The 12442-nt window shown below is 40.7% G+C and overlaps 1 protein-coding gene across 2 annotated transcripts in view; it reads right to left on the bottom strand.

Annotated features, from left to right (window-relative positions):
- Positions 1–7326: 7326 nt before the first annotated feature.
- Positions 7327–12442, bottom strand: part of LOC139377469 (serine/threonine-protein kinase BRSK2-like) — a 32487-nt gene continuing 27371 nt past the window's right edge. Inside the window, exon 19 of one of the 2 annotated variants that reach the window (XM_071120498.1) lies at positions 7327–11311. In XM_071120498.1, coding sequence (XP_070976599.1) covers positions 11100–11311 — 212 coding nt within the window. In that variant the 3' untranslated portion in view covers positions 7327–11099. The remainder of the gene's footprint in view (positions 11312–12442) is intronic. The other variant, XM_071120499.1, reaches the window with a different exon arrangement.

Raw genomic sequence — 12442 nt, 5'->3', positions numbered from 1 at the left:
CAGGTTGGCTGTAAAGTTGGTTTAGAAAAGCAATATTCACCAGAAGACTGTAGAGGTGTAGGCCAAGTTCATATTAATTTACTAACATACAGTAATACATTTGTGAAATGTGGGGAATGTCACGTTTGATTTAATAACAAGGATGATGGTTTAGTTAAAAATGCATGTTGTGTTATGAATGTGCTATAAGCAAAATATCTTCCATGTAATATTACAGCACCCGGGTGTCATTCTCATTTGACTAGTTACACGTTGTGCCTCCTGCTGCTCTTACTGTAAGATGATGTGTACATGATACAAAAATTATTCAAATTTCTCCCAATTCATTGAAATAGTATCTCTAATTAGGCCACTATAAGACATCAACAGAGCCAACCCCCGCCCCCTTCCTCTGCTATCTGCTTGCCTCGGTACCCAATAGGAGAGAGAGCGAGAAGAGAGAGAGAGAGAGCCGGGGAGTGTGTCTGTCACTGGGGAGAGGGACAGCATCTGAGGAATGAGAATGAGAGAGAGTGAAAGCGAGAGAGAAAGGGAAAGAGGTATAGCATAACAAATTGGGGATACAACTCGCTCCTTCACATCTCCTTTCGCTCGTCCCTAATGCTTTTCTGATGTAAGGTGGCGGAGCATTCGATGTGTGTGTATTTGCGTGTCTGCATGTGTGTGTGTGTGTGTGTGTTTATTGCTTCCCAGGAGTGCAGTGCCCGTACTAATGTTACATCACCTCAATCAGTCTGCTACAGGCACCATGCTTCCCTCTATCCCTGTATCCCTCTACTCCAGTTACATTCAACTAAAGCACGGTTATGTCATGATGTTCCATAGCTTCTTCTGTATTGTATGTGTTTGTGTGTGTGTGTGTGTGGGGGGGGGGGGGGGGGGGGGGGGGGGGGGGGGTGTAAGAGAGAGAATGAGAGGCAGTCAGAGAGATTGAGATGTAGGGAGAGTCAGAGAGAGGATGAGAGGAGAGAGAATGAGAGGCAGGGAGAGAGGGAGAGAGAGGATGAAAGCCAGGCAGAGGGAGAGAGAGTGTGCTATAAAAGTGAATGAATTCCACTGCAGTAAAAAGCTAGTTATGTGCTTTCTTTCCTTCTCCTCGCTAGATCAGCACAGCTCCATTGCTTCCAAAAAGGAGGCGTTCTTCATTGCAAAGCCTCTACATGCTGTATACTAATCTCCTTTTCTTGCTCTCTCTCTCTCCCCACCATGCTCACTCAATCTCATATCCCGCATAAGGGATTCACATTCCATTCAAGGGGAATCTGGACTTCAGTTACCCCCTCCTCTCACACTCTTTCTTTTCTCAGTCCCTCTCTCATCCCATCTCTGCACTCCTTATCTTTTCCTCCTTTTTACTGCATTTTACTTGTGTGTTCTCTTTTTTCCCTCACTCTTATTTTCATATCCCTTTTCCCATTTTTACTAATTTCCCCTAATTTTGTATTTATTTCACAAAGTAAGCTTCTCTCACTTTGCTCTTTACTTTTTTGTCCCCTGTTCATTTTTGGGACTTTTTCTTACCCATTCACATTTAGCTTAATGCATTTTTTTCTCTTCAACAACATTGTCCATTTTTTGACTTTACCTTTATGTTTACTCTCTCAAATTCACACACAGGCTTTTCAGTTACACAGATAGATCTGAGAACATTACGTAGAAGAATTAGAGACCGACCACTATTTACAATGACTGCCTACCCAGGCCAACACTGGGCCAATTGTGCGCCGCCCTATAGGACTCCCAATCATGGCCAGTTGTGATACAGCCCGGAATCTAACCAGGGTCTGTAGTGACACCTCTAGCACTGAGAAGCGGTGCCTTAGACTGCTGCACCACTCAGGAGCCCCTAATAGTCCCCTTAGTCTTGAATGTCAAAGTAAAACATGGCAATAGTCTTCACTGTAGTACTTATTTTGCTTGCTCACCAAAAAAATGCCAGGAGCTTTTTGAATTTAGGAACACGCCAATATCATATCAAAGTGTTTTTCTGTGTTTACTGCGTTTCTTGCAGTTGGAAATTAACTATTTCAAATGACAGTGTAAATATATAGGACATTTGAAGCATGAAAGAAAGAGAAATGAAATAACTTAAAATAAAATATTTTGACAAAAGCATCCCCCCCAAAATAAAATGATAACAGAAATAAGATCTAACCAAAGGACAGCTTAGAACTGAGGGAGATTCCAGCAGAGTAGCACTGGTACCATTTTTATAAGTAAGCCTCCTAAACAGCGCAATTAAAAAAATAAAAAAACTTTTGCAAAGGGTGAAGTCTACAAAACTTAGTCCGTTTTGTTCGGAACAGAAAACTGTATTGAGATTAAATGTTTAATTGATGAGAAGATTTGCAGAATGTCGGCCAAAATCCATCTTGTTCCATCTTCTCCCACTGCCCGCCAGTGGGCTCCATATTTGGTAGTGAGTGGAAACGCCAACCGGATGCGTCACACTTATACATCCAGTGAAATATCTGTCTCATTGTTCTATCTGTGCTTGTACTGGTTGAGTCAAGTGCACCCAAACTTCAAAATGGGAAACAAAGAATCTTGAACTACAGTGTATGTGAGTAGTCCAATGTATTGCTAAGGGATCACATTTCAGCATCATGGAAAGCAGACACTGCTGTTTACCTATGCATGGGATGGGATAGGGGCTCCAGTCAACTCTAGTGCACTCAAAGTCAAAGGCGGAAACAAACATTTTTAAACTATCTGCATAGATGGACCAATGATTTGTTGAGGGATATGATTTCAGTACCATGGACAGTAGCGCTGCTGACATTTGCATGGGATGGGATAGAGACTCTAATGCACCCAAACCCCAAGGGGGAGTATGAATCTTGAACTATATGCGTAGATCACTGTACAGTATTGAGGGATCATATTTCAGCACCATGGACAGCGGCACTGTTTATGCATAGGATGAGATAGTGGTTCTAGTTCTGGCACCCAATGAATCTTGAACTATCTTCATAGACCAATGTTTTTCTTTCAAACCCTATTTCTCAAAATGAGGAACTTTTAGTTAGCTTACTTTATGGGGCCCACTTTGTTATTTAACGTCCCAGTACTCGACTACGTTATGTAGAGTTTTGGTTTATCGGGTCACTATTTGGTCATAATTAATAGCCTACATGAACAGTAACAAATCTTCAACATTAAGACTGCAGATAAATCCTAAACACTATCTAGCCAAGATGGTTGTCCGCAATACAACCACATGGTGAGAACATTTAGATTTTATCATTGTAATTAAAGACATCTAACCATTATAGATACTTAATGACAGAATAGAAAGCAGAGAAGACCTATAGACTTTTACTATCGAATCCATATACCTTTCCTATGGAAGTGATTAACTACTTTTAACATTATAAGTTAATTGCTACTTGATATAGCTTAAAGCTAATTTTCAAAGGGAAATGTACAGTGCCTTCAGAAAGTATTCACTTAGTATTGACTTGCTCCACATTTTGTTGTGTTACAGCATGAACTTAACACGGATTCAATTGATTACCCATCTACACACAATACCCGTATCTACCCACAGTACCCCATAATGACAAAGTGAAAACGTTTTGAGCAAATGTATTGAAAATGAAATACAGAAATAGCTCGTTTCCATAAGTATTCACACCCATGAGTCATGTTAGAATCCCTTTGGCAGTGATTACAGCTGTGAGTCTTTCTAGATCTCTGAGAGTTTTGCACACTGGGATTGTACAATAATTGCACATTATTGTTTAAAAAAATATTCAATGGTTGTTGATCGTTGCTAGACAGACATTTTCAAGTGTTGCCATATATTTTCAAGCAGATTTAAGTCAAAACTGTTACTCGGCCACTCAGGAACATTCACTGTCTTCTTGATAAGCAACTCCAGTATATATTTGGCTTGGTGTTTTAGGTCATTGTCCTGCTGAAAGGTGAATTAATCACCCAGTGTCTGTTGGAAAGCAGACTGAACCAGGTTTTCCTCTAGGATTTTGGCTATGCTTAGCTCTGTTCTGTTTCTTTTTATCTGTATTGATACACCATCCAAAGTGTAAGTGTAACTTCACCATGCTCAAAGGGATCTTGAATATCTGCTTTTGTTAGTGGAAAACCTCACTGGTCTTTGTGGTTGAGTTTGAAATTCACTGCTCGACTGAGGGACCTTGCAGTTAATTGTATGTGTGTGATACAGAGATGAGGTAGTCATTAAAAAATCATGTGAAACACTATTATTGCACACAGAATGAGTCCATGCATCTTATTATGTGACTTTTTAAGCAAGTTGTTACTCCTGAACTTATTTAGCATTGCCATACCAAAGGGGTTGAATACTTATTGACTCACAACATTTCAGATAATCATTTTTTTATGAATTTGTAAACCATTCTAAAAACATAATTCCACTTGGACATGATGGGGTATTGTGTGTAGGCCAGTGACAATACATCTCAATTTAATCCATTTTAAATTCAGGCTGGAACACAACAAAATGTGGAAAAAGTCAAAGGGATTGAATACTTCTGAGTCTTAAATGGTTGTGTAGCAATGATCAACAACCAATCTGACAGACCTTGAAGAATTTTGAAAAGAATAACGGGCAAATGTTGCACAATCCAGGTGTGGAAAGTTATTAGAGGGTTACCCGGAAATACTCACAGCTGTAATCGCTTCCAAAGGTGCTCCTACAAGTATTGACTCAGGGGTGTGAATACTTATGTAAATGAGATATTTATGTATTTCATTTTCAATACATTTTCAAAACATTGTGTGTGTGTGTGAGTGTGTTCAGCCATTTTTTCCGCCACCTCATCACAAGGTTTCTCGCTGTTCTCTCTACATTTTTACCCTCCCTCATTATTATTATTATTATAAGAGATATCCACCATGTTGTGTCATCAACATTAGTCAGAACTAGCATTATAAATATTCACTTACCTTTGATGATCTTCATCAGAATGCACTCCCAGGAATCCCAGTTCCACAATAAATGTTTGATTTGTTCGATAAAGTTCATAATTTATGTCCAAATACCTTCCTTTGTTAGGGCGATGGGATACAAATCCAAACGCGCATGCAAGTCCAGCCGAAAGGTCAGACGAAAAGTCCAAAAAGTTCCGTTACAGTCGGTAGAAACATGTCAAACTAAGTATATAATCAATCTTTAGGTTGTTTTTAACATAAATCTTCAATAATGTTCCATCTGGAGAATTCCTTTGTCTGTAGAAAAGCAATAGAACGCGAGCTACGAGCTCAAAGCATTCTGCCAGACCTCTGACTCATTCCCCTTTCATTTGGCCCCACTTCACAGTAGAAGCATCAAACTAGGTTCTAACGACTGTTGACATCTAGTGAAAGCCCTAGGAAGTGCAACATTACCAATATTCCACTGTATCTTCAATAGGGAATGAGTTGAAAAATGACCAACCTCAGATTACCCACTTCCTGGTTGGATTTTTTCTCAGGTTTTCGCCTGCCATATGAGTTCTGTTATAGTCACATACATCATTCAAACAGTTTTAGAAACGTCAGAGTGTTTTCTATCCAAATCGACTAATAATATGCATATATTAGCAACTGGGACAGAGTAGCAGGCAGTTTACTCTGGGCACCTTATTCATCCAAGCTACTCAATACTGCCCCCCAGTCACCAAGAAGTTAAAGGTCGAGGGGCTTTAACCTGTTGCAGCCTGGACGAAGGTGCGACGAGGCACTGGGCTGTCTTTTCCTGGTCAGACCATTTTTCTCCTCGCACCGTTTCTGCATCATCTCGACGGTGGGACCGAAAAGGCTTTTAGGGTCTACTGGAGCATCCAGGATCTTCAGCTTCTCACTATCAGACACCGTGGATAAGTTGAGCCATCGAGCCCTCTCCTGAGATATCATGAGCCCCATCGCTCTTCCTGAGACCTGGACAGCTGGACAGCTGCTTTAAGCAGATGTAGGTCATCCCACAGACCTGGCTTCGGTGTGACCAATAGCGCCTCCTGTAGCTCAGCTTGGTATGCCAAGAGCATGGAGGTGGAGATGAGAGCCCTCACTGCTGTGGCAACCAACTTTTATACCTTCTCTGTCACAAAGGACTGGAAGCGCTCATACTTGGTTGGTAAGGTGGGGCCAGTCAAGGTCACGGAGGACTTCTGGCTGGGGTGTAGATGAGAAGCCACCAAGGTTTCGATGGAGGGCATGTGGGCAAGCCCCGCCATGCCAACACAGTCCAAGACCGACCCACCTTGGACAGGGTTCTTGGAGGAGAAAGGTGTACTACAGGTAACGGTAACCTCCTCTATGCATTCTGGGAAGACTGTTAGTAATTGCCTGGCTGCCCGTTTGGTTTTGAGTAACCTCTTCCCCTTGTAGCAGGACGTGGTGGTCTCTGCTACTGCATTGGGCTAGGGAATCACCAGTTTATTCGCAGCGCATTTGCACATGTTCTGCAGGTCCACACGAGAACTGGTGAGGATGGCCGCCCCGCCTTCATGTCTGGTGACGGATTCCCCCGGTAGGAGGCTTGGTGGCATGGCCTGAGGGGAGTCTTTGTTTCTATCCGATGATTCAGAAAGGAGGCTGTCGGAAAACCCTGTGGAGTCGTTATCGTCTCCAATCAGGAAACCCAGCAGGGAGGCTACGAGGTCGTTGCTGGAGTCCTCCAATGGCAGGTTGCCCCAGCTAGTGCCATCACTCCACAATTCCCTGTGGGGATATCCATCGCCTCTGGTGAGCCGTCTGTGACATCGTCCCCCATGTCAGCGTCCTGTTGACTCAGGCTAGCTTTGCGTGCTAGCCTGCGACTGTGGCTCCTCACAGGGAAGAGGGCACAGTGCTGACAGGAGCCAGGGGAGGCTAAGGCTTCCTGGGCATGTTGCAGCCCAAGGCAAGCGGAGCACACTGAGTGGGTGTCTTTGGCCGATACCTTGTTTCCACAGGAGCAGATATGTCCCGGGACCGTCTCTTCGTTTGGGGTGGGAGATGGTTTTGTAGCCACTCGGTGTGATGGCCGGATACCGTTTCCGATAGATACCTTGGTGTAGCTAGTAAAAAACTTTTCTTGCGGACTTAAAACCACAAAAGCTAGCTAGCGTGGTGGCTAGCTTGCTAACAAATAGTTACTGTTTGGATACAGCTAACTTGGTTGTGAACTAGTTAGCTGTGTCACAGCTGTACCCGTTCCTGCAGTGCGTTAAAATGCAATTAGTTCGGCGTCAACTGTACTGTAGCCTCAGGACAGGCTTCAATAGGGAAAATGCCCCATTTTCCAATGGTTCAATGATGTGGATTTTGTAAATGATTTATGCTTTTCAGTTTGGAACTACAAGAAACTCAAAGTACAGACACACCATTGGAGAGTTTATTATTATAATCATTACAATAAGGTGGATGTCTCTATTTTGACCATCAATTCAACCATCATTTTTTTTTTTTTATCACAGGCAATAATTATCATAGTGCACTTTGATGTTGAAATTATGATAGACATTTCGTTTTTAAAACACCTTATTCTACTGACCTTAGGAATTAAGAATAGTTTACAATCTTAGCTAGATTAAGGATGATGAATATGATGATCGTGGTGATGAAGATGACAGTGAACAATCATAGGATAAATACCGACAGTGACACCGACTTGTACAGTGGTATCAAGTGATCTGCACAATGTGATTGCTAGAAGTGGTGATGACTGACAGACAGGTCAAGGGGGAAAGCATAAAGAAAGACATGGGAGCAGAATGAGCATTTTGATGTTGTTGAGGAAAGGTGTATGATGATGGTTGCTAGTGTCGGTCAATGAATGTGGACAGCTGAGCTTGCCAGAGAATTGTGCTCACTGCTGGCTCAGTCACTTTATACAGAATGCTTGAAGAGAGTCCCTCTCATCTCTTTGCCTGTAACCTGGTCACAGGTGGTGCAACAGATCTGATATATAAATCCCCGACTCAGACATGGACTACTTTCCCATTATCAAAACTGGGTCGTATTCATTGGTGTGCACAAAACGCTCGTTTGCTTCCATTTCATTCCTAGTGAATACGACCCTGAACAGAGCATGAAATATACACTGAGTATACCATTTTTTTTTTTTTTACCTTCCATGACATAGACTGACCAGGTTAATCCAGGTGAAAGCTATGATCCCTTATTGTCACATGTTAAATCCACTTCAATCAGTGTAGATGAAGGGGAGGAGACAGGTTAAAGAATGATTTTTAGGCCTTGAGACAATTGAGACATGGATTGTGTATGTGTGCCATTCAGAGGGTGAATGTTCAAGACAAAAGATTTAAGTGCCTTCGAACGGGGTATGGTAGTAGGTGCCAGGTGCACCAGTATGTATCAAAAACTGCAACACTGCTGGGTTTTTCACGGTCAACAGTTTCCTCTGTGTATCAAGAATGGTCCACCACCCAAAGGATATCTAGCCAACTTGACTCAGCTGTGGGAAGCATTGGAGTCAACTTGGGCCAGCATCCCTGTGGAATGCTTGCGACACCTTGTAGAGTCCATGCCCCGACGAATTGAGGCTGTTATCATTGGAAAAAGGGGGGGTGCAACTCAATATTAGGAAGATGTTCCTAATGTTTGGTATACTCTGTGTATAACTAACTCATACAATAGAAACTAACATTTAGACAGAAAGGTGGGAAGGAATGTAACAGTTCAAAGTTCATGATCTTAAAACAATATTGGTGTCAGGGGAAAGAGAAAGAAATCAAAGATATAAAGTGCATTAGATCCTGATATACAGTACCAGTCAAAAGTTTGGAAACGCAGACTCATCAAGGGTTTATCTTTATATTTACATTGTAGAATAATAGTGAAGACATCAAAACTATGAAACAACACATGTAGTAAGCAAAAAACTGTTAAACAAATCAAAATATATTTTAGATTCTTCAAAGTAGCCACTGGCTACTTTGAAGGGTCTAAAATCTATAATATATTTTAGTAGCCAGTGGCTACTTTGAAGAGTCTAAAATCTAAAATATATTTTGATTTGTTTAACACTTTTTCGCTTACTACATGTGTTATTTCATAGTTTTGATGTCTTCACTATTATTCCCTGGAATAAGTAGGTGTGTCCAAACTTTTACTGGTACATTATTTGTTGGTGCAATATGAATTTCCTAAATAAATAATATATTAATAAATACATACAGTAAATAAAACAAGTAAATAAATACATTACAAGGAAACATTCTGCATCTGTTGTAAGGAAGACTGGTAATGTGACTGGTAATGTGTCTAGTCTCTATCACCTAATACTGTTGTGATACATGATCATCATGCTTGTTGAGTGGTGATAGTAAGGTGGACTTGGGTGCAGAGGATATATTACTTGGTTCATTGGTGATGACGGGACTCACTTGTTTGCCTTTTTTAAGTCTTGGATAGCAAGGAGTAATATGTCAGCATTTTGAGAATGTCCATCGATGAATAAATGTTCAAATCTATATTTGGATTCAACATGTGAACTGTGGTAATATGAGACGAGCTCAGAGAGCAAATGGAGTCTGTCCGATCCATGGGTCAGGAATGCACTTTTTATCGAGTCACCGACAAACAGTGGTCCAATCCATGTAACTGTTTGCCCATGTCTTTTAAAATATATGTTCATATTTCTCATCAAATCAAAAATACTTTTCTTCAGAGCAAAAGGTTTCCAACAAATGTATCTTGGTTACATTGTATTTGACTCTGAGAAAAAAGAAAATACAAAAATAATTCCAAAACACATCAATGGCAACTTCGTTCTGACCCTTTAAATTCCCATCGGCTTGGGTTCCACATTCAGATGCTGGAGCAGATACTGTATGTCCAAGATGTCAATTCTTCCTGATGTCATTCCTCTCTCCTATATCTTCGCTGAGTGTCGACATCCCTGAAATCAATATATAAATCATCTTAACTAAACCTAAATAAAAAAATATTCTTCACATTCAACTTAGCTTAATTTGTATTTCTTGACAACAGAAGACAAAGTTTACATGTATTTTTTTCAAGGACATAATTTCTCAATTTTAAAGCAGGATCTTTAGGTGTTGTCAAACTCATTCACTGAATTAGCAGCAGGTTCTATCTTCTGGAATGGGTGGTCTGTGATAATAAGCAAGAGGGTTCTACATGTCTCCATCGTCTTTCATTGTCTTTTGAGTAAATGTATGTACACTGTTGGGCACATCAAGGTATTCATCAGGTCTCCTTTGCTGCTGAGCGGTAAAGGTACAGGGGAGGGGGGAGTTCTGTATTTTAGAGAACCGTCTCAAGATTGTTCAAAGCGTTCTTATCTTTTGGCTTGAGTTATTGGATTGGTCCTCTGTAGTTTAGTTGGTATAGTATGGCATTTGTAATGCCAGGATAGTGGGTTTGATTTCCGGGACCATCCATGGTACGCTAGCAGGTCTTATCATCTATATTGAAGTTGCACTATGTAGATATCACTCTGCCATTTCCTGGTTGCTAAAACACTAACAGTTTGCCAAATTTCAGTTTGTGATAAAATAAGTTAGTGTCGTGTAGAGAATAATGTTACCATCTAAACAGCTGCTTGAAGCTGGTGTACAGTAAAAAAAACTAAAGTAAAAGACGCAAAAACTAAAAACTAAACTTAAGAACAGGAAGCATAGAAATTGCACACAGAACAGATCTACCGCTTCTTAGACTTGCTTCCAAGTAGAATGATAGATCTATAACTCACATTTCTATGTGAATTTGGTCAGGTCGCGCTAAAAGTTACATATTGCCACTTTTAAACATATTTTTGCACAATGACTTGCTAACTGGCATGCAAACTAGAGCTTCTTCAAAGTTCCTAGTTTGACCTTTGATGTGTCTAGCTCATCCATGACTCCCTTTTGACATTTAAAAAAAATGTTTTATTACTGGTCTGGATTGGATCCCTGCTTGATTCAGTGAATGAATGTACATTTCAACACAGAAAAAAACGACAGCTTGTGTTTGGGCTTAAAGCAACTTGTTGAGACATGTTCTCGGGGCAGAATGGGAGATATATCATGGTTTGTGAGGGTGTGAGGTTTTGTTTGACAATTTGTCTGCTTTTTTCCCCCAATGGCGCTTGGACACCTGCTACCCGACTGGTCTCTCTTTCTCTCTCAGGGTTGGGACTGTGTTCCGTTGGAGGACAGTAGCTGGGTCCTCTCCTTCCCAGAGCCTCTGCGTTGTAGGACCCCCCCACTGCCTCCGATGCCTCCTCCGTCGCCTCTCTCGCCCCACTCACACCGATCACCTCCGCCCTCGGAGCGGCGGGAGTTCTGGCGAGTGGGGGTCCCGTGGGGCTGATTGTTCTTCTCGTCTGGGAAGGGGTCTGTAGAGAGAGAGAGAGAGAGAGAAAGAGAGAGTAGGGGGTCAAATAGATTCAGCCACATGACAAAAAAAAATATTGAGAGGATGGTCGGTATGCCGGAATATAATTACAAATAATTTGTAGACTGCAAATTGACCGCAAGAAGCCCAATATGACTAAAACATAATAATTTCAAACCTTGCTTAAATTTGTATACGATCACGTTTCTCTCTATTATGAGTCAGAATACTTGGGAACAAATTTCTATAATTAAAATAATTTGGCACTGATTTCCTGGTGTTTTTACAGTATTTTACAAATTATAAAAACATATATATAATTATAGGGACCCTGGGCATCTTTCTTGTGGTGTTTTTTTTTCAGAGTCAGTAGAAAGGCCTCTTAAGTGTCCTAAAATTTCATAACTGTGACCTTAGTTGCCTACCGTCTGTAAGCTGTTAGTGTCTTAACGACCGTTCCACAGGTGCATGTTCATTAAATGTTTATGGTTCATTGAACAAGCATGGGAAACAGCGTTTAAACCCTTCACAATGAATATCTGTGAAGTAATTTGGATTTTCACGAATTATCTTTGAAAGACAGGGTCCTGAAAAAGGGACGTTTCATTTTTTGTTGATATATATATATATATATATATCACACACTACCATTCAAAAGTTTGGGGTCACTTACAAATGTCCTTGTTTTTGAAAGAAAAACATTTTTTTTGTCCATTCAAATAACATGAAATTGATCAGAAATACAGTGTAGACATTGTTAATGTTGTAAATTACTTTTGTAGCCAGAAATGGCATATTGTTCATGAAATATCTACGTAGGCATACAGAGGCCCATTATCAGCAACCATCACACCTGTGTTCCAATGGCACGTTGTGTTAGCTAATCCAAGTTTATCATTTTAAAAGGCTAATTGATCATTAGAAAACCCTTTTGCAATTATGTTAGCACATTTGAAAATAGTTGTCCTGATTAAAGGAGCAATAAAACTGACCTTCTTTAGACTAGTTGAGTATCTGGAGCATCAGCATTTGTGGGTTTGATTACAGGCTCAAAATGGCCAGAAACAAAGAACCTTCTTCTGAAACTTGTCAGTCTATTCTTGTTCTGAGAAATGGAGGCTATTCCATGCGA

This window comes from Oncorhynchus clarkii, chromosome 20 (assembly GCF_045791955.1).
Source record: "Oncorhynchus clarkii lewisi isolate Uvic-CL-2024 chromosome 20, UVic_Ocla_1.0, whole genome shotgun sequence".
Classification (NCBI taxonomy): Eukaryota; Metazoa; Chordata; class Actinopteri; order Salmoniformes; family Salmonidae; genus Oncorhynchus; species Oncorhynchus clarkii.
This window is presented reverse-complemented; position numbering and strand designations above follow the sequence as displayed.